At 45.4% G+C, this 23,161-nt stretch overlaps 1 protein-coding gene across 2 annotated transcripts in view; it reads left to right on the top strand.

Moving 5' to 3' along the window:
• The window catches only part of CLIC5 (chloride intracellular channel 5), a 100,470-nt gene that overhangs the window by 10,281 nt on the left and 67,028 nt on the right, over positions 1–23,161 (top strand). Inside the window, exon 1 of one of the 2 annotated variants that reach the window (XM_005603970.4) lies at positions 6,487–6,662. The exons of the other annotated variant lie outside the window; for it this stretch is intronic. Within the exon in view, the coding sequence (XP_005604027.1) occupies positions 6,633–6,662 (30 nt within the window). The 5' untranslated portion in view covers positions 6,487–6,632. Of the gene's footprint in view, positions 1–6,486; positions 6,663–23,161 lie in introns of those variants that run through there. 2 annotated transcript variants of the gene reach the window in all.

Below are 23,161 nucleotides of genomic sequence, written 5' to 3'. Positions count from 1 at the left end.
AAATAAGATAAGCAACAGCATCCTCTTTTGTAAACTAGAAGTTTCACTGTTGAAATGGAAGGCAATGTGTTGGTCAGTAGAGGTCCACTGCTGAAACAAGTCTATCACCTTGGTCACACAAGAGCTCAGTGCAGTGTTTGGTGAACGGTCTCCCCTACTAGGGCTCCATCCACTCTGCATCCTGCCACCCGCTGGGGCTGCCCGCTTCCCTGCTGGGCTCTGCATTCAGCCAGCACAAGGGGAAGACCGAAGATAGAGGGTCACACACAAGGTTTGCACAGTCCCTGCCGGGAAGTGGCCAGATCACTTCCACCTGCTTTCCATAGTTCAGAACCCAAATGTCATTGGGTCATGTTCCCAGGAAAAGGGGTAGCAGGTTTGGCAAACCGCAAACCCATAAGAATGATTTCTTTCCTTGTTTTCTTCCGTTGTGTCACCTCATCACCCCCTAGAAGACAGCATCCTGCCTGCAGCCTCTCTTGCCGCCTGTCCACCATGGTTGATACCATTAGCTTAATCTTTCTGGAATACTCTCTTATCATACTCACTCCTCACCCTGCTAGATCAAATGCAGGACACTCCAACTAGACCTGTATTCCCTTTCCCAACCTTATTTCCCATACTCCCTTAAAATGCTTTCTTATGTATCTTTACAGTTTTTGAGGCATTTTTGAGTCTCTTATCTGATTTTATTCTCTCATAGTCCCCTTGAGGAAGGAAGAGCTTTGATCCTCATCACAGACCAGGTGACTCTCTGGGGCCTGCATACTGTGCTCTTCTGCGTGAGCTGAGGGAGAAAGCTGGAGATCCTGACTCCAGACCTGAAGGGTCCCCACCAGAATGGGGTTTTCCAGCCTTGCCCCATCATGAGATCCGCCTGGGACACTTTCCTAGTTTCAGCACAAACTTAGGAATTAGAGTCTTCAGGGGCGGGGGTCCCAGCCATCTCTAATTAACTAGTACCCCAGTGATTCTGATGCACAGGCCACGAGGGGAACACTGCCCATAACTTAACCAGGGCGCCTGTGAATATCCTGAATCCAGAGTAGTGAGTCTAACAGTGGAAATTTGAAGCTCTGTGACATGCAAACGTGGGAGAGAAATTTGAGGGGTAGCGGGTCTTCCAGCTGCTATCAGGCCGCCCCAATGTGCATAGTACTGCAGTCACCTTAAATGATTGGAATGACCCTTGACTTTAGAATCTGCTCCGTGGCCTATGGAACTATAGAAGCGGTCCTAGTCTTGTTTTTGTGCACAGCTGCTGGTCCCCATCCTGGAGTATAATGTGCTTCAGGGGGAAATGTTGGGAACGAGATTGGAGGGATGGCAGGGGAGAAGTGGGATGGGAAAGACAGAGGGCAACTGATTTGACTTACGAAGTAGAAACATCAGTCCTCATACTCTTGTTCTCTTCAGTGCCATGAGTCTCTCTGTATTTTCAGAAATCAGAACATACGTTTGGAAACTGAGTAGTAATAACAGTGGCTATGTGCTGGGCTGAACACCTTACGTTAACTCCTTGAATTCTCTGTGTAGGTCCTGTTATTATTTCCAGTTTACAGATGAGGAAACGGAAGCTCAGAGAGACGGAGTCCCCTGACCAACGCCACAGAGCTGGGACATGGTAGAGTGAGGTAGACCCCGTGCCTGGGCGTCGGGGTCTGTGCTGTCTGTCGCCTCCCTTCTCCCAGAGCCTCCCAGCTGTGTGAAGAGAAAGTGCTTGTGCTGAAGTAAGAGACCTTTCTTGTGTTGGCCAGCTAGAGTAGGATGCCCAGGCTTTGCCTTTCCTTAATTCTCCGTAGGTCACACTGAATAGTCCAAGCTCAAGGCAGATCTCTACACCTGGGCAAACTGGGCACCTGCCAGTTAGGGGGGCTAGAGCCAGTTAAAGACCCACCTGTTCTCAAGTCTCCTTCCTACTTCTTTGCCACAGTGACATCAATTCCCACCCTTTGATCTGTCCCTTTATTTTAAGGCATGTCCCCCAGAGGTCCTTTTTAAACTGTGTTACCCTGAATGGGTTACACATGGGCACTGTAGCCCCCGCTGCCACGTCTGCTAGGATTGCTCTATCAGGTCAGGAGGCAGCAGGAAGAGCATCCGAAGGAGGGGTAGGGAGAGACCAGGAGGGCCGCGTGCCGCTGGGGCACTGCGTGCACTGGGCGAGACATCTGTCAAGGCAGGGAGTAAAAGCAGTACCTGTTGTGTGACGTGGGGGTGGCTGTCAAAGGCAGACTTTGTCCCCTTGCCAATTTGCCCAAGAGCTGGCCATTGGCCAAAGTGGCCCCAGGATCCTAGGGTAAGCTTTGAAACTCATCTTTGCAAGGATGAAGCCCTTGACTTGAGAGAGACCTGTATTTTCCAGTTATTCTGCCCTCACTCCCTTACTAAGAACTAGATTCATTTATAGACATAGGTTAGAGTCCCACAATAAAAATAATTACAGACAATTTTCCAGGACGCTATAAAGATGAAAAACAAGAAATCAAAAGAAAGTTAATAATGTTATTCATGGAATTAAGTGGATTCTATTGAGTCCTCACAGGATTCCAGCAGCTTCCAAGGATCCTGAAGGTATATTTTGCTAACAGGACATTGAGGCCCAGAGAGGTCTGGCTGTTATATTGCCACACAGCAGACTGAAGTCAGGGTGGAGAACAGAGCCGCTGGCTGGGGTTCACTCCACGGGGGTCCAGTCTTGCTGATGCTAGGCCCTTTCTAAATCATTCCAAGATGCAAGACATGGTCAAAGATAGCAACACTGTGGGAGGCATCATAATAAACACAAATTTTGAGTATCTACCATGCACGAGACGTTGTGCTAGACACTCTATTTAAGTCAGTGTCCCTAATGCAGCAATGCCATGGGGTAGGTATATTGTGACTGTTTTACAGATGGGAAATCTGGGGCTTGGAAAGGGCAAGTCTTTACTCGGGGTTCCATGGAAAGTGGTAGAGTTGGGATCCAAACCTAGATCTGACCGATTTCAAAACTACATCTTTTCGCTATGTTGATAATTAAAAATAACAAAATTAGAGGCCAGCCCAGTGGTTTGGTGGTGAAGTTCTCACGCTCTGCAGCCTGGGGTTCACAGATTCGGATCCCGGGTACAGACCTAGCACCGCTCATCAAGCCACACTGTGGTGGCATCCCACGTAAAATAGAGGAAGATTGCCACAGATGTTAGCACAGCAACAATCTTCCTCAAGCAAAAAGAGGAAGATTGGCAACAGATGTTAGCGGGGCCAGTCTTCCTAAAAAATCAATCAGTCAATAAATAACAAAATTAAAGTCAAATATGCTTGAAATACACTTTTCCATGTGGCGGCTGTTTATTGAGGTCTATCAGGCACTAGGCTCTGAATCTGGTAGGGAATAAGATGCACAAAACAGACACAGTGGGTCTCTGGCAGAGCTTGCAGCCTCGGGAGAGGGGGCAGAGCAGCCAGTGGACATGCAGGAAGACTGTGACCCAAGGGCAAGTACGAGACTATGGGAACTCACAGCCAGGGGACCTAGCATTAGGAAGCAGAGTTTTGCAGCACGGGCAGCGAAGGACTTAGGGTTCAGCTTGGGGGTGGAACATGAGGGGAGAGTCCCAGCAAAGCTGAGGCAGAGAAGGGAGAGGAAGCCATCTACTTCTCCCCACAACAGCCCTGTTGCCAGGGCAGATTCTGGAAGGAGCAGATGATGAAGGGACCCCAGTTTCTGCACCCCTTCCGGACCACAGGAGCTTCTCTTGACCAGGAGACCAAGGGCGCCACTAGAGAGAAGCCATGGACCACGCCTTCTGGCCCCTTTTCCTTGTTAGGTCACCTTAAAGGGCATTTTGAAGCTTATCTAGGCCTGAGGCTCGTCAGAAAACATTTTTCTACCTGTGTGCCAAGAATTGCACTATCACGGGTGAGGCAGCATTCATTCCAGAGTGGGAGATAACCGCCCCGCCGGTTACCACTTTGGTGAGAGGGAGGGAGTACCTCCCAGTGTGCAATCAGACATGAGTCAGGAGGCGAAGGGAGTGCTTAGCAGATGCAGCCAGTTGATGAAGGGTTTGTGACGTGGGGAAGGATGGTCTCCAAGGAGCCAGAAAAAGAGGCTAGGGATGGACGATAGCTGTCACCCGTGCCATCGTTCTGCTCCCTGGGCTTGGTGCTGATCTCCTGTAGTTGGGTTCAAGCAAATACAGCAGGAATCAACTGACGATGCTTACCTTGAAGTCACAGATCAGATGGATCCTATCCTCATGGCTGGCTGGTCCCTACATGGGATGTACACCATCATTTTATTATTGCTTTATATACATACATATTTTATTATGTATATAATATATATTTTACATGTTATATATAAACATACATAAATATATACATATATTATTAATAATATATAACATACATATAAATTAGATAGATAGATATGATATATATATATAAACTTTTCTCTTGAAATTTGAGGTCCAAGGCTGAAATACCTATATCTACATACTGTTTGGCATAAACCATACGCTCAACTTTTGTTGCTATATAGATCCTTTACATTCGTTCCATACGCACCAACTATTTGTTGAGTAACAGAACAATACAACAGAATTCAGGAAACTTTGCTTTTGCTTCTGATCCCTGCCATTCTATTATTTTGTATTGATCACTTGGATTCCCTCATTTCTAAATTAAGGGGATTCAGTGAAATGGTATCTGAAGTCCCTTTCAGCTCTAAACTTTGATCCTTTGACTGAGTCTACTGTGTACTAAGTACCGTTTGCGGCCCTGCGGGAGATTGCAAAAGGACTCTGCTCTCAAGCAGTTTCCTGTGCACTTGGTGGAGGGTCTTGGCGCTCTCATAACCTAGGTCGGGGTTAGCAAACTTTTTCTGTGGGGGGTCACATAGTCAGCATTTTCGGCTTTGCAGTTCATACAGTCTCTGTCACAACTACCCAGCTCTGCTCTTGTAGCAGAAAATCAGCCATAGACAACACATAGAGGATCGGCATGCCTGTGTTCTAATAAAACTTTATTTACACAAATAGGTGGTGGGGTGACCCCAGACCTAGGTGCACGGCTGACAGGGAATTGGAATGAATGTGGTGTGGGCTTGGCCTTTATTATAAATGGTGATGAGTTTGGAGGGGCTGCCTTCAGGGGAGGTGGCCATACTTAGCGGTCACTGTCCGTTCCACTAAGTGTTGAGATCTGGCAACCCCAGGTTGAGCTGTAAGATGAAGCATCCCGAATTTCTTGGAGAACATTCCTGTGTGAATCCAAATTATTAATATTCTTATTCTGCACATAACAAAATATTCATAGCAGCTGAGGCTCTGGACTTTGTTTGCCAGACCCATGAAAAGGTTTCTGTGGTCATGGACTCGAATGGCCTTGTGTGGGAGAGCTGCACGGGGATGGAACTCATTCCCCGCTTCCACCACCACGCTTCTTCTCACAGCGCTTGCACTTCGGGTGTTGTTCTGTCAAATGATCCTCTTGATGTTTACTGCTTGGCCTGACTCCCACCAAGCCATGTGCTGCTGACACATGCTGCTTCTCTGGGCAGTGCCCTGACATCTCTGAGCTGGGACACTGCCACCTGGCAGCACGGAGGTGCAGCAGGGTCTGCCCAGGGACGTCACCAGGTAAAAATACAATGATGACCTCCTTTCCAAACCAACTTTGCACACCCAGTGAGACAGGTAAGCAGTTCACACAGGCAAGCCACTCTGTGAGGCCTCAGACAACTGCTCCAGAAGGTTGATTTCCTCAGAAAGGAGAATGTTGTTTTTTATAAGACAAACATTCCTAAGGGTAAACACTTGGAATGGTTTAAGCCCTTGACTCCCCTCTGCCCTTGACCAAGACACTTGGCCTCTCTGGGGAATTTTTCAACTATGAAATGGATGGAACCACATTCCTGGGCCTGCTCAACCCTGGCCTCAGTTCAAATTGTGTAAATTCATGGAATCCACTTATGGTCTCTGCCCATTGTTGACTTTCACGTTAAGCACTTTCATTGTGTGTGTGTGCACACGCATGCACAGATGCATATGTAGATCATGCATGCTCAAGAGGGGCAATATCTCCCCAAAGGGGATAAAATTGGTTCTTCTGGGGTGAAAAACCTTACTCCTTTTATATATAAAGCACGAATATACATACAGCACGTAGAGTATATCTGTGGTATTAAATTTTCATGGGAGGTGATGATAGAAAAAAATGTCTGAAAAGGCCCCTTGGAGGAGATGACAATGAAAAAAGAGTTGAAAAACACTGAGAGAGACTTAGATCTACTGATATATAAATACACATGTATTTGTGCATCCACATGTACACCACACATACATTTGTGTCTAGTGGACATAAACACATCCTGTAGCAGGTTCACCCGGAAAATTGAATTGGTGGCAGGGGCAGGACTGTGTTCTTTCTGAAACTCTCTGCAACGGAATTTCCCTAAGAAGGATTTGCTTTCACTTTCGTGTTCCCCATTAAACATGTGATTTTTCATGAGCTGGCCTTCTCATGTTAACTTGCAGACACATCAGTTAACATCACACGCTGTCTTCAAACACAGGTCACTCCAAGGCAGAGTCAGAGTTAGAGATGGGACTTACAGGCGCGAGCACCCCTGACATCCTTGAAGGATGGTAGATGACTTGAAGAGCCCGAGACGGGTAAGGGGTTTGCCTCACATCCTCTGAAAGCCATGATCCATTTTTCTCTTTCATCACTACCCTGTGCCAACCTTATTCTGGTGCCCATCTTTCCTCTTGTTAATTATTTTTCCTATGATCACACCTTGTTTTGATTTAGAATGTCCTTAAAATGTTTTTGGAGGTAGATGGTTTATACAAAATCCATAATGTAAGATTAAAATGTAATTTTTTTTTAGATCTTGTTAAAAATTCACCCAGTTTCAACTAATATCTGTGTTTGATCAGGCTGTCAAGAATCAGTGTTGAATTCCTCACACTCCTCGTTAACGTGCTTTGCCATTATACTGACACTGCTCACACACACCCCCCACAGTTACCTTGATGCTGCACTCCCAGCCCTCCTTAGAAAGCACCCAGTGTGTCTCAACAAATGCCAATGCCTGGCCACTCTGGGCCAATTAAATCAGAATCTCTGGGGGTGAAGCCCAAGCTTCGGTATTTCTTCCACACTCCCCTGGGTTATTCTAACATGCAGCCAGAACTGGGCATCACTGGATTAATCCATTAGGTCCTCAAATGACCTCACGTTGGAACCTTCCAGAGAGCTTCTAAAAAAAAATACAAGCCCCTAGGCTCCACCCAGGAACTAGGATTTGGGAACGGAAATCTGTATTTACTGTTGCTTCAATGCCAGACTTTTGAATTACAGCCTCTGGCCTCCAGACCTGCCATTGTGTTTGCTTGAAATGCTTCTCTCCCCTTTACCTTCTTAGAAACCAGCCCAGGATTTTGTTGTTTTAAAGAAACGCCTTTCTGATTGACGCACACGCTCTCCTGCAGCCCGTTGGTTCTTGTACCCTTGTCCCAGTTAAGAGAATATGGATTTGCAATACTAGCTTTACATATGATTAAATAGGTGTGATTTCAGGCACAGAGAAAAACTCCAAGTTTTTCCAAGTGGCGCAGCCACTCCTTGGAGCCGTAAATGGTTATTATACTTTGGTGTGAGTGAAGCATCTGAAGTCAGGTGAAGTCAGGCTGAGGGAGCAGGACTCGCAAAGGTGGGGTGAGGGAAGCACACGAAAAGGTAAAGCTGAACGTGCCTGCGAGCCCTGAGCCCTGTGCCTTTCGCCTTTCGTGAGCATCTACCCTGTGTCTGGCACAGGACAGCAGATAAAGGATACGACTCCTGCCCACACAAGCTTGCTCCCTCTGAGGTACACAGACAATCAGCCATCTCAGGAGCGCCCTCACCACGTGGTTGGGAGGATCACATGAGTCAATGTGTGCAGAGTACTTAAAACAGTGCCTGGCACACAGTGATGATCCACAGATGTCAACTACTATTATTATTTGGTTTTGTGCCTGGCCCTGGGCTGCTCTCTTGTCTCCAAAGCTCTTTGGCACTCCTTGTGTAAAGCTCTGGCCTTTACTCCTTCAACAAACACTTGTCTTGAGATTTTGTCTGATGTCAGCAAAGGTTTACCGAATGCTTTTAATTCCCAAGCTGTGGCCCGGCTGGGCTCAGAAATGACAAAAATGACTCAGGGTGTTTGCCCTTGATCAGACTGGAGGGGGCGATACCACTTCCACCCGTGCCTCACACTGGGAGATGGAGGGAAGCTGGAGCCAGGAGGAAGGCCGGCGAGCCCATTGTGGGCTTTCCGAGGCCGAGCTGCCACTGCAAGCCGAGGGGGTGGAGGAAGCCTTCGTAGAGGCCTGGCATTTGGGAACAAGCTTTGAACTATCATGGGACTGGAAATACGAATGGGCCGCACTTTCTCTCTTTGCACCCAGAACTGTGCTCAGGGGTCACCTGCACTGTCATTTAATCCTTGCCTAATGAAGTAGGTCCTCTTAGAATTCCCGCTTTACAGATGAGGTTTAGAGAGGTGGCCACCAACACTCAGTATCTCAGAGCTAGCGGGAATATGGTCAGGCAGACAGTAGTGGGGAGTCAAGAAGACGTTCCAAGCAGAGGGAGCAGTGGAAAATGAGACAGAACATGAAAGTGTAGGGTGTGTGGTGGGAGTAGAGGGTCCAGTGAGAAACCCATGTGGGCTGTGCCCAGGGGAGGAGTAAGAACTACTCTTAGAAAGATTGGTTGCCTAGATAATAATCAAATGATCTAAGGTTTGGCACCGGTACTAGCACTGGGGCAAGGTCTGGAGGCCCCACGCCACGTCTGCCAGTAGTCCCTTAACACTGGATGCTGGGGAAATCCAGGGTCTTGAGGGGGGTGGCCGGGTGGGGGTGAAGTGCTCCAGAACAGCCACTGACCAACCAGTGCAGATATTTCGATCCTTGAACCAGCGGCACAGCCCGAATATCTTCTCTGTTTGTGAGCAAATCATGACAGTTCTTGAATATAATAAGGTAGAGGAGTTTGAAGTTTGTTCTGTAGCTTTCAAATTATTATTTATTATTTGCTGTTAATTATTTTTCTTATGATCATAGCTTGTTTCGATTTTAAGTGCCCTCAAAACTTTTTGCAGAGTTGGTGGAATGTGTAAAATCAATAAGGTGAAATTAAAGACTAATTTTTTCAAATCTCCTGAAAAATTTATAGCTACTATCTCTATTCAGCTTTGAATTACTGAGACCTAAGAACTTTTGAACCTGATTCTCCCCTATGTGAGATTAGTTGCTGTTTCCAGATGGCGTTACAAGCCCTCCCTTTAAGGGACCAGAGATTGTCCCTCCCTGTCTTCAGTAGAAGAGCCACTGTCATTCTTTTTTATTTTAACTTTTAAAAAAGCTGTTTCCACAGTGATAACTTTATGTTATCCTCACAACATCCTTCTGAGCTGAGTAAAGCTGATATAACTGCACCCACTTTGCAGATGTGCAAACTAAGACTCCCCCCACACAGCTGAGAATAAGAGATTAGTCAGATTTTACAGGGCAGGTCTGAGAACAAGAGCCAGGTGGCCATCACGCAGCCTCGTGGAGACCTGGGTGTGACCAGAGGGCAGGGGCCAGATGAGGGTCTGGCTACCTGAGAAGTCTTCCCAGTTGCTCACCAGGCACAGTCCTCAGGAGAGGGACCAGATGCGTCTGGGGAAGCTTCCTTTTCTTTCCCTCATCCCTACATCCCGCAGTTCTATAGATGGGATCAAGGTAAACCCTGTCTTCCTTCAATGCAAGCCTGTCTCTAGGAAATGACTTCCAGAAACAGTGGTGTATTAGTTTTCTATTGCTATGCAACAATTTACCACAAATTTAGTGCTTTAAAACCAATACATTTGTTATCTCAGGGTTTCTATGGGTCAGGAGTCTGACAGTAGCTTAGCTGGGTCCTCTTCTCAGTGTCCCCCCTGGAGCTCAGAGTCCTTTTCCAAGCTCTTGTGGTTGTTGGCAGAAGCAGGACTGAGGCCCTCAGCTCCTCGAGGCCCCTCACAGTTCCCCACCACATGGCCCTCAACATAGGTGTTACCAAACCAGGTTCGGTTTTTACCATCACCCGGAAAGCCAAACACAGAAGCGACGAGATTGCAGCAGAGAGAGAGTTTAATCACAAGGGAGCCAAGTGAGGAAGCGGGAGAACTCATCTCAAATCTACCTCCTCGAAGATGGGGACTCAGGGATATTCATGTTGTAGGGGCAGGATGGTCTGAAATGTGGAGATAGACTATTGGGGGTGAAGAGAAGTGAGGTAATTGATGACCTGTGCAGGCGTAGGCAGACTTCATGGCTCTTCACAGGATGCATGCTCACAAAATGGTGGCATTAGCATGATCTGAGGGTGGAGTTTTTAGCCTCTTGACATCAAAAGGTCACTTATCAGGTATCTGTGCAGGCCCAGTTGATGCGTTGGTGGTCTCAACTGGCCTGGAGTGGACAGGGGGGTCCTAATTCCTAAAAAAAGTTCAAACACCCATTACCATGGCTACCTGGGCTCCAGGGAAATATTATCTGTAGGAACCTAGTGGGAGTCAGATAGCTTATTGCCTGAACAGCACAGTTAACAATGGGTGGGTTAAACAGCTAAAAGCTGTAATCTGTAATTGCAAAAAGGAAAAACAACTTTAGTTCCTAGCTATCTAATCATCAATGGCTAACTCTTTGCTGGTTTCACAGGCAATTCACATTGCAGCTTGCTTGTTCAAGGCCAGCAGGAAGTTCTGTCCTCTACGAGCCTTCTCCTGATTAAGTCAGGCCCACTCAAGATATTCTTATTTTGATTTACTTAAAATCTACTGATTTGGGGCCTTGATTACATCTGCAAAATTCTTTTGCTTCACTGTATACTGTTGCCTAGAAACAAGTCATAGATCCCATCCACACTCAAGGGAGGGGATTATACAAGAGCATAAATGCCAGGTGATGGGGGTCATGGGGGGCTCACTTTAGGGTCTGTCTATCACAGGTGGTTGAGCTAACTTCCCTCTACATATAATACCTTAGCCAAGGGCTTCATTTACGTCATCTTCTCGTATCATCACAACTGCATGAGGAAGGGATTGATATGGGCCCATTTCACAGGAAGGGAAACTAGGTTTAGAGATTCAGTCCCTTTACCAAGGTCATGCAGCTAGTAGGGGTGGAATTCAGGTTTGTCTGACATCAAACCAATCAACCAACAATCTATGTGCCACTTAAGGGAGGTGACAATCTTAAGTACTCAGAGGACACCATTGTACTGGAAACTAACATTTTACTTTGACCTTCCTGGATGCTCACCAGCTTTATTTATATTCGTGAGTTTAGATTAAGAGCACATCCATGACCTTGGACTTGGCATCAATATATTTTCTGAGGGAGGAAGGGCACCCTTACTAAGAGGGGTTTTGCATTATATTCCCCTATAACCACTCTTCAGTGTGAATGTTATTATCAAATTTTGCTACGAGGAAACCCACCTGCAGGCTCAGGGAGGTTATGTGACACTGCACTTATAGTTGTTGGGGGTCAGATGTTAAACCCGCCATCCTTCTGTCACGCTTTCTTCTACTGGGCGCTCATGGGCCAAGTCAATGGTTTTCTAAAACAGAAAGGAAACAAAAATAAAAGTCTAGATAGAGGTTTCTTTTGTTTGTTTTAGGCAGTTATATTTTTAGCTGCTTCTTTAACTCGCTGACATTTTGCTGGAAAGGAACCTAGTGACTTAAACATGAATGGAAACCACTTTAAAAAGTAATAGGACAACGCTGGTGCCGCCCGCAGGAGAACAGACAGCGGGGTTGTCAGCGTATGAGGATCTACCTTGTTTGGCTTGAGCTTAGTAACACTTTTCGTTGGCAAAACAGACTGCAGTCCATAAAAAAATATTTGCCTAATTATATAATTCAATTGTCCAAACACCTCTGTTTACATGTGCCTACTTTACAGATGCGGGAAAGTCTCAGGGAGAGGCTCTGTGCCTTGCCCAAGGTCCCACAGTGGCTATGAGGATGAGCTGTACTGGCACGTAGTGCCAAGCTCTCCCTCGACACCCCTCTCTCATGAGCGAGGATGGATACATGGGTGGAGCCGTCACTGAAGAAAGCTTACATATATGAGATGAATCCCATCACAGACCCACAGAAACAACCGAGAGGTGACCCCAGAGTTTGGCCATCGACATCCTGTTGATGAAACTCCTCAAACCACTAGCCCAGGGCTGGTACTTTTGTTACTGTCTCCAATGGATGTGACTTGTCCTGCACTCTCTCCTTTGAGGAATTTTGGTAACTTTAATGAGATGCCTTGTGTATTTTAATATCCCTCATTTACGAAACAGAGCCAGGACAGAGAATCCTTGTAGAAAGCAGGATAGGCCCTTCCATTTTCCCCTTCAGATTGGACTGTACTGCCTGCTTTACATGTTTACTGACATTGTGAATATGGTGTCGTGAAGGCAGCGCCCATGGTACTGGTGGAACAGCGCTATTAGGCACAGAAAAGAAGTCAATCTAGGAAACTTCTTCTGTTGACCTACATCTTAATCTGGGAGTTTTCCTTAATGCTTTTACCAAAATTTCAAAGCAGCCCTAACTTTAGCCAGCCAAAATGATCCCTTCTTTACAGAGGTGGTATCAGGAATGAGGATATTTACAGAACAATACAGCTTCAGCAGGACGCTGGGGGCTACTGGTAGGAGAAGCTGGAAGGGGATCTCTGAGGTCTCCGTGATGACAGTCGGGAGAGGGGACACAGTTTATGCAAAATGACACCTGAAAAGCATCGGGTGGGGACAGGGAGAATATTCAGATTTAAAGCCAATCACGCTGTGTGTTCCCTCCTCCTCCAACATTTTGACAAGAATGAAACTAGTTTAAATGGATGTCAAGTGCAGCCTTTGCTGCTACCTGGGAGGAAGGGGAAAGACTCAGCCCTCAGTACTGACCCTCCATACTCAGAACCAGGGCTTTCCACACCGAGCCTGGCCTTTAGCTTTCTCCCCAGGTCAGCCTCCCCTGGAAGGACTGCAGCTGCACTGGGCCTGCCAGAGGTCAGAGTCTGGGCATGGCTTGCATTTTTCTTGCCCTGGAAAGGCTCTGCTCCACCGTGGACTCCACTGCTAGCTGGACGAGCGCCACCGTGTGCACTGGGAAGAACCTGAGCCTTTGCTCTCAAAATGCTGTACCTTGAGCCCATGCTGTTTCTGATTTTAATCTAAACTTAACTTTAAAACGTAATTTAGTAGAACCCTTCTAAAAACAAGGATAATACTTAAGAGTGGTATGAGCCTCCTTGGGTTTATTGATGATAAATGGCCGCAGAGATTTATGCTTTGGAAAGGGGGCTGTGCCAGAGGATTCCTGAGGCCCCTTGTGATGGTTAATTTTTTGTGTCAACTTGACTGGGCCTTGGGTGGGTGCTCAGGCATTTGGTCAAACATTATCCTGGGTGTGTCTGTAAGGGTGTTTCTGGATGAGGTTAACATTTGAATTGGCAGAGACTGAGTAAAGCAGATCACTCTCCCTGAAGTGGTTGGGCCTCAACCCATCACTTGGAGACTCGAGTAGAATAAAAAGGCTGAGTAGGAGGGAGTTCTTCCTGCCTGACTGCTTGAGCTGGGACATCAGCCTTTTCCTGTAGTTGGACTTGGACTGAAGCATTGTCTCTTCTTGGACTCTGAGCATGCTGGCTTTCAGGCTGGGCCTTAAACCATCAGCTCCTTTGGTTCTCATGCATTTGAGTTGGACCAAACCTACACCACAGCTCTCCTGGGTCTCCGGCTTGCCAGCTGCAGGTCTGGGGACTGCTCAGCTGCCGTAATCACATGTACCAATTTCTTGTAATAAATCTGTTATATATATGGTATACAATATATTATTATGTATTAATACAACTGTACATATATAAACAAATATATATAATAAATCTTATATTATACAACAGGCTGTGGGGTGGGGTTTCCCTGCAGAGCCTTAGGAGGGGGGAGCCTGTCAGAGACTTGGGGATAAGACCCCTGCCCCGCAGAGCCACTGGGGCAGGATTGCTGCCCTCAGTGGGTTTGGAAGGCAGGACCTTGAGCTAAAGAGGATTATTCTTGAGAATTAAATCTGATGGAATTTGCCTTGCTAGGTTTTGAATCTGCTTGGGACCCATCGCCCCCTTTTTTTTTTTTTGCTATTTCTCCCTTTTGGAATGAGAATATCTATCCTATGCCTGTCCCACCACTGTATTTTGGAAACACATAACTTGTCTGGTTTCACAGATTCCCAGCTGGAGGGGAATTTTCCTCAGGATGAACCATACCTGAGGATGTGACTGTATCCACATACCTGCAATGTGACTGCACTGGGAGATGGGGCGGTTAGGAGGTAATTAAAATTAAATAAGATTGTAAGGGTGGGGCTCAAATCCAATAGAATTTGTGGCTTTATAAAAAGAGAAAGAGAGAGATCTCTTTCTGTCTCTCTCTCTACCATGTGAGGACCCAGTGAGAAGGCGGCCACCTACAAACCAGGAGGAGAGCCCTCACCAGGAAGTGAATTAGGTGACATCTTGATCTTGGACTCCCTAGCTACCAGACTGTGAGAAATAAATTTCTGTTGTTTAAGCCACCCAGCCTGTGGTGTTTCGTGGGACAGCCCAAGCAAACTAGACATCTCTTTAAGATCTTAGTGTTGTGATTACCAATAAAATCAATCAATCAATCAATCAATACATACATTCTCTCAGGTCAACTTTTACCATCAGCCAATAAATCAATAAACATTTTCTTAGTTTTATCTGCACATAAGTCACTGCAGAGCACAGAAGTGTGTACAACATGTTCCTTCCTCCAGTGGTGGCCACGGTCTAGCAAGAGAGATAAAGCTTGAACGTGCTCCCCAGTGGGGGTTAGCTTCACAGGGCAGCAGAAGATAGTGCTCAATGTTGAGTTTGGAAGGAGGAGCAATGACTTCTGGCAGAGGAGTTGTTAAGAAAGGTTTTACAGAGTGAGAAATGATGATAATAAATGTCTCTAGAAAGCCAACTCTTTGCAGAGCTTGCCACAAACCTGCTAAGGTAATGGGGTCAAATACTTGGGTTAAGTCCACAGTAGCACTCATGCTGCTATTCTCAGCATCTTCCACTGGCTGCCAGTGGAAGGGTATCAGGTCTCCAGTTTCTTGGACAACACAGGAGCCACCCTGACTTTCAAGTGAGACACAACTGCCACTGATACCTAAGAGCAGTTCATGGAAAATGACTCAGGTTAATGCTGTTCTGGAATTGTTCACAAGCAATATGGCTCCAGGTTGTCTGTCTCTGCACGAGCCTGCTTATGTCAAGCAAGGTCACAATTACTGCCCCTTTGTAATCTAAGCAAGTAAGTGATGCCATGAATATTTGAGCGTCTGGCTGCCATACTTGTGGATTGTAGTGGACATTGCATCCTTACCAGGTCCTCTATCCAATGAATGAGCAGAGGGAAAATCTCAGCTTTAAAAATCAGAAAAGACCTCACAGCTTCATCAAACCCAGTAGTTTTCAAGTATTTCCTGGTAAAAGTATTGACTTGTTTTGTAAAATAAATATACCAAAGAGATCAAAGTAGAAAGTAAAACAAAACTATCATTCACCAAGCAGAAGCCATTGTTGTTAGGCAAGAAATCCTCTTCTGGTCAAAATAAATCACATCTGGAACCTCAAAAAAGATAAAAGAGGGGCTGTTCTGGCTCAGCTTTCCCCCACCTCAAGGTGGCCCCAAGGCATCTCCAGAGAACATTGGAGTTCCAGGGACCATGGTCCCAAAACCCCATTTCATGCCTACCCTTTTCATTTGCAGATACCACTGCCCTCTATACGTAGGCAACAAAGTCCTTTCATCCAAATTAATGCCCGGCCAGAGTTTTACTTGACTGAGGTCACACAGCTACTCGTGGGCCAAGATGGGACTGGAACCTGGATTTTCTGACTCCCAGCCAGTGTTCCTCACCCTCTTGGTGGCTTTGTCCAATGACGTTAAGGATTCTGACAACCCTGAATTCCTATTACACCAAAGAACCAGGTGAGACAGGGAAGACAATGATGGTGTATCAGTCAGGAGCTCAGTGGAAACTCCTGACATCTCAAACTGGGCACTTGGAAGAGTTTAGTAAAGAGATTATTTACAGAGGGATGAGCAGGGTTGAGAGGCACCAACAGGAGACAGTGGAGAATTATACCTGGGAGAGCAAAGCAAGGACCCTTTAGCACCCCTAGGCCTGAACCTTCACCCAAACCCCAAGAGAGTCACTGGGAAGAGTATGGCCTTCAGTAGAGGGCTGCAGCCAACTCAGAGTAGCCTGATAGGGATGGGGCCAGGGTAATAAATACCTCAACTTCATGCTCCTTCAGACCTCCTGTCCTCCTGTGGTGCCTCTCTTGTCAACCTCATCCTCGGTAGCCGGAGGACAGGGAGCGCCTTGATACCCTCAGTCTCCCATGGTCCAGGTCGAGTGGAGAGGGTGGAGATGGTTTGGAGGGACAAACAGATCCCCAACATGGCTGGTTAGGACGTAGTCACTGCACGATTGCACTGCCTGATGAAACACTGTTTTGAGGTAAATTTGGTTTTTACGGAAAGGTAACAATGGGAAGAAATTAATGAGGAGATTAAATATGCATATTTCCTGCTCTGCTGTGTGAAATGGTGCAGCGATTTTTAGATTCTTCTCTGCAAATTAACATATGAAATTAAATCCTTAAGCTTCTACTCTAGGTGGAATGACTTGCTTCATGATCTGCTCACTGTCTCTCTGGATCCATCTCTCACCACTCCCTACCTCACTGCCCAGGTGACAACCATCCCGAACAAACAGTTCAGGGTCCTAGAGGGTCAGGCTCTCTTCTCTCCCAGACACTGCATGGGCTTCTCTAACTTGGAGAGTCCTCTTTATCCTTTTTGCCTGGACTTGGCCCTTGAAAGCCTTTTCGGCCCCTCCCTCCCACCCATCCAAGCTGGTTAAGGTCTCTCTCTAGTGTTCCTTCAACACCCTGTGCATGGCTTTGCTACTGCTCTGTCCCATTGCCTCCTAAGAACGTGTGGCATGTTCTGTGTCCATCCTTGAGGCAGTCATGGGTCAAGGATGGCGATTATTGACCTTACTAGTATTAAGATGGTGCCTGACACAGCTGCTCAGTGAATGTTTCTGGAGGGAAAGAATGACTTGTTTGCCCCTGTGTTCTCATCTTTGAAAACAAAGTATCATGGAAAACTCAATGAATTCTTCATGAATGGCTTTGAGAGATTCCTATAAACAAAGGCATTCACCTAATGATTTATTTTTTTCCTTTAAAATCCACTCTGAGGACTCCATTTTGTGAGTAGCTGGCCCCATCGAAGGCAACAAGCCCATGAAGGGCTCATGCTACAGTGAGTCACAGGGGAAGGCATCCTGGTGCCTGTTGAATAGTGAACGTTTGCACGTGGTGTCAGGGTTTATGGAGCACAGGCACGACGTTATCTAATATGGACCTCAGAACAAAACTATGGATGCGGGGCAGTTAGTCCAAATGTCATCCTCCCCATTTTACTGATAGAGGACAACTGAAGCTCCCAAAGTCATGTGTCTTGTCCCAAAGTCACACAGGAAGTTACCGGTTGATGTAGGGTTGGGCCTTCTGACCTTCTACCCTCCTGAGTGGGGGTTGGGGTCGGGTAAGTGATGTCAAGACAGGAAGAGGAGTTCTTGAACATCCACACAATGTCGTGGGTAGGTTTCTGCCGGTGTCCTTCCCACTCCAACACAGGGAGTCCAAGGACAGCACGGGCGACGTGAGAGAGCATTGACATCATCTAGCTGAACATGGCAGAATCATAGACCAGCCGATGGGAAAGTATTTCAGGATTAATTCTGCTCAACCCTCTCCTCTTGAACACAAGAAGCCAAGACACTGACAGTTCTTCTGACGTCTTGTTTGTTTTTTGATGCCAAGCACCTTTTTAAATTTGGTGGGGGGGGCAGGGAATGCAATTCAATGTTTGTACTGCTTTTCTCTTTCCTTTACTGTCCCACCAGGTGTTTTTGCCACCCTCTCTTAGAATCTTTCCTCGAAGAACCCAGGTTCTGTTCATCTTTGTGAGTTATTCATTCAAAAAACAGTTTTTTGAGGGCCTCCCCTGTGCTCAGCACTGTCTCAGGTGCTGGAGTACAGCACTGAACAAGTTAGACTGGACCCTGCCCTCATGAAACTTAAATTCTAGTAGATAGACAGGTAAGACATAAAGAAATAAGTGAAGTAATTTCAGACTGTAAGAAGTGCTATCAGGGAAATAAGTCAGGGGCTAATTAGATGGGAGAGGGGAATAAAACATCTATCTGAGAAAGGCACTATATTTTAGCCCAAGTGTCACTAGAAGAAATCATCATACAAAGTTTTCTATTGTATTTGTGATAAAAAAAAAAAGTTGATGACATTGTTCATTATATTCCTCAATGTTCCCCACACACACCACATAAAACACCATGTGAGAAATGGCGTGAGAATCCAGTGCCACATATAAAAGGATGCTTAATGTTAGGGGGAAATGTCGGTCATAAATGTTGTCAATAAAGCACCCTGCAAGATATCTAGGCTATATGATCCCGAAATTTCTTTTAAAAAAGAGATGAAAACGCTATCAGAAGTTATCTTTGGATGGTGGATTATGGGTAATATTCTTTACACTTATCTGTTCCGAATTTCCCTATAGAGCACGAATTACCATTAGAAGTAGAGAAAAGTAGCGTTAATTTTCCAAGTAATTCAGTGGCAGGGAATTTTACTTCCTCTAAGAAATTAGATGGTTTCTTCTGCTCTCAGAAAGAAAATTCCATAAGTCCAGGGGCTTACCTGCTGTTGCATTTTCCCTTCTCATGCTCTGAGTCTCCCATAGGACATCAGCACCATAACAAACCAGAGGGGAAGGTGCTGAGTGGAGACTCATTGGGTGGCCCTTGTACCAAGAACAGTACTCAGCACATTGTTGATACCTAATATTTGTCTAGTGAATGAATGAAATGAACTATCCACAAAATAACTCTAATACGAGTGGACAGAAAAGGCTTGCCAGTGATCTGAGTTGGTATTTGAAAATGGAGACATAGGGAAATCGCAGTCCAGAAGAGAGAAAGGGTACAAAGAAAAGTACAAATATAGCAAATCGAATTCCAACAGAGTTGGTGGGCAAGCGGTTTGCCTGGAAGGGTGGGGAGGCCAAGGAAGGGGTTCCAAAGGGGGAGACTGATGAAACTGGGAAGAGAGAGTGGGGGCCCTGAGAGGCAACCCAAGGAGCTGGATTCTATCTTATTATTGGTGAAAGGTCTTTGGAGGGTTCTGCGTATGGGCCCCAGAAGGCCAAAGAAACAATTTAGGATGTTCCAGCGTATCTGCCCAATATTTTTAATTTTACAAATGGCAGAAGAAAGTCGGCTGGACTAAAAATCTGGCGGGGGGGTTGCTGGCCTGGCAACAAGACAATAACCTTTCTCCAAAAGTCACATAGCCATTTGGATCCATTGCAGTTTGCATGCAGTGACAACAATTACAATATGCCCATCACTAAAGCTTGCAGTGGCTTTTGATAAAAATGAGGTTCATGGTTCCCTGTAAGAAGGCTGAAGAGCTCTCACAGCAAAGAGCAATGCAAGACCCAAAAGGCCACGGGGCCAAAAATGAAGAGTGGAGAAGTTGCTATGATCTCTATTATTCAGGGGTAGAACAGAGGCAATTTCCCCATCTATTTACTTAAAATAAATATTTATTACAAATAGTTATTATAAATCATCATATAACTTAAACACAGCTTCTTTGCAAAAAACAAAGCCCTGAGCAGGAGTAATTTCCCCTCTGGATGTGTGGGCAGATCTGGGTCTGTTTGAACTACACTGCCCATTCAGTATTGAAAAGTCAAATGAATATGGCAATACAACACGCACCTTGTGTACACATAGCGCACACGCAACGTCTACCCACAGAGAGAATCGACAATACTCCTTTGTTATGGCTGTTGTTGTCCTGACTAGCTGCCTTTCATCTATTCTAGCTATTTTAGGAAACTCAAGGTCAGAGCCACTGCAATGTCTATCACTCATTTAAGCAGAGTCTGGCATGATTATTAATACCAAGAATCACTAGATTTGATCCAATGAAGGATAACACTGTAGTGTGATGAACCAAAAGTACTAAGAAGGGATTATTTGAAATTTCCAAGCTGCTTTGAAGTGAATGAATTCTGTCCAGGTACAGGCGTGTATGAATGAGTTTATTAAATGTAAGCATCCATGTTTAAGTGTCCCCTCAAATCCTTTTTTGAAAGTAGAAATGTGCATATATATAGAGAGAGAGAGAGTTACCAACTCATCCCAGTTTGCCAGGAACTTATCCAGTTTTAAGCCCCGAAAACTCTGGAATCCTCAGCCCCAGGCCAGCTGGGATGGTGGTCACTCTACACATTCAACAAATAAGCAGACAAAAAATAAATCCAGATAGGAGATGATGAGCATGAAAAGGCACTTTCCCAATTCCCCACCTGGAAGTAAAACCTGCTCCCCTGGGTATGTAGACGACATTGGTAGGACTTCTGTTTACCGTTTATTCCATCCTGCCTTATCTATAATATTATTATATTAATCTTCGTCTTTTTGTAGGTAGCTAGAAGCTGGAGCCACTGCTAGTGGTCAGAGCCCTTCCTACGCACATGGCCTCATTTGACCCTAATTGTCACTCTGAAAGATGGGCAGGGCAGGTGTCAGAGGTCCAGATACGAAAGCAGCCCCCACTGTTTTAGGGGGCATCTGGAACAGAACCTAGGATTTCTGAGGTCCAGTCTGGTGGTTTCTCCATCATTGATCATTTCCATTCCCTTTGTGACATTCAGGCCCTCATCCTTCACCCACATACCACAGAGAAATAGGTCATTTATAACCTACAACATGTATTAATCCAAAGGCTTTTAAGCACTTTTTAGTTTTCTTGCACACCTTCCGGGTGAGGGTGGTGAATGGTGCTGGACCATCGTTTCCTAGTAAGAGAAATGAAGGCTCCAACTGACATGGCTTGGGTCACATGGCACTTACAACAAAGAGACTGACAGTTAAAGTAGTGTCTTGTTCTTTGTGATTTGATAGAACTGGACTCCTGGCACCTTTGAAGATATTTTAAAAATCAACAGCATAACTGTATATATTTTTAAAAGACATGTCTAAATTGATAGGGACCCAGCCAAAAGAAAGAGTTTACCTGCCCCAGTGAGAATCTGAGCCCCTCACTAAACAAGTTCATGGCACACTGGGGACGCCATCAATACATATGTGGGGCGTTCCTTGTTGACCTCACAAAACACGTATTTTAACTTGGACACAAACGCGTTTGTTTCAGTTCTATATTGAGTAGCAGAAGCCACATGGGCTGGTTACTTCTCAGCACCTGAGTTACTTTCTATTTTATTAAATATATATATATATATATATATTTAAGATTTTATGTTTTCCTTTTTCTCCCCAAAGCCCCCCGATACATAGTTGTATATTCTTCGTTGTGGGTCCTTCTAGTTGTGGCATGTGGGACACTGCCTCAGCATGGTTTGATGAACAGTGCCATGTCCACGCCGAGATTTCGAACCAACGAAACACTGGGCCGCCTGCAGCAGAGCGCGCGAACTTAACCACTCGGCCACGGGGCCAGACCCAAAAATATATATTTTTTAATCTTATTTTTGTTCTCCTGTGTCTGCTACACAACAGGCCAGTAGACTTGAATTTGCTAGTATCTCACATCCACAGGTCGGGCCCACTGTCTGCCACGTTCCACCAAACTGCATCCTCCATCACTCTCAAGTTCCGAATCAGGACCCTTTGGAGGCATAAGAGAAGGTACCCAAGGGGACATCAGAGGGATTTTGCCTTCCATTTTTCTTTCTCTTTGTCCCTTCCCTTTCATTTTACTTTATTTGTTTTAAATTTCAAATACATGATCACGGTGACAAGTCAGACCCTAAAGAGTTAAAGACAGATCTGGAATCCTGTATCTGGAATCCTGACATTCAAAACCTCTGAAAACTGAAAGTTCTTTTGAGTTTGTGGCAAATTCATTTGGAGGCACGGTGGAGCTGAGTTTCTAGAGGCTGTTCATAGACTCTGTTTGTCCTGCTCAGTGCTGCAGAAATGTTAATGGACTGGATTGCAGGGTGGTGCCCCAGAGCCCGCTGGGAATGGGGTGAGGTTGCATGTATATGCACACGCATCGTCACCTTCCTACATTCCAAAATATTCGGAATTCTGAAATATGTCTGGCACCAAGTGTTTCAGACACTTCCTTACCTGAAACCACACAAAGAAAATATTAAGAGTCTCCCTCCACACACCCCTGGAATGCCTCCTACTGGAGAAACTAGTGTTATCAGTGTTAAGTCCTGCTCTCAACTCCTTTCTTTTTATTGTTCAAACACCCAATTTTTTATTTTATATATATATATATATATATATATACACACACAAACACACACACACACACACACACACAGGGTTTTGTTTGTAAATTAAAAAAAGACGTAATACTATTCACATTACTTTGTGACTTGCCATTTTCTTCTACCATGACACTCCCTCCAGAATAATTCATAAGAATCCAACTTGCTCTTTTTTAAAGCTGTGTACTATTCCATAACATGGCCATATCATATTGTAATAAACCATTCTACTATCGATGGACATGTTTATAGTATTTTGCTTTTGAGGACCCAATATTAGTGATTATGAAAGGACCACTTATCTACAGAGTTTAATCCATTGTATATATATATTGGCATGTTGGTTGGCGAAGAAACCTTTTCTCTCCATTATACAGATAGAAACTCTGAAGCAGAGAATGTTTGTTTGTTTTTTTAAAGAGTTATCTGCAGCATATTGATTTTCTTGTTTTTCTGCAACTTTCTATGCAGGCTTTCTGTACACTGGGGGTTGCAAGCAGGCAGCTGGCCAAGCCACTGCACTGCACAGCAATGGGCGCTGGGCGCTCTCAGCGCAACACCTTTATTTTTATTTTTTTTTGTGAGGAAGATTGGCCCTGACCCAACATCTGTGCCAGTCTTCCTGTGTTTTATGTGGGATGCTGCCACAGCGTGGCTTGACAAGTGG

Source organism: Equus caballus, chromosome 20, assembly GCF_041296265.1.
Source record: "Equus caballus isolate H_3958 breed thoroughbred chromosome 20, TB-T2T, whole genome shotgun sequence".
Classification (NCBI taxonomy): domain Eukaryota; kingdom Metazoa; phylum Chordata; class Mammalia; order Perissodactyla; family Equidae; genus Equus; species Equus caballus.
This window is presented reverse-complemented; position numbering and strand designations above follow the sequence as displayed.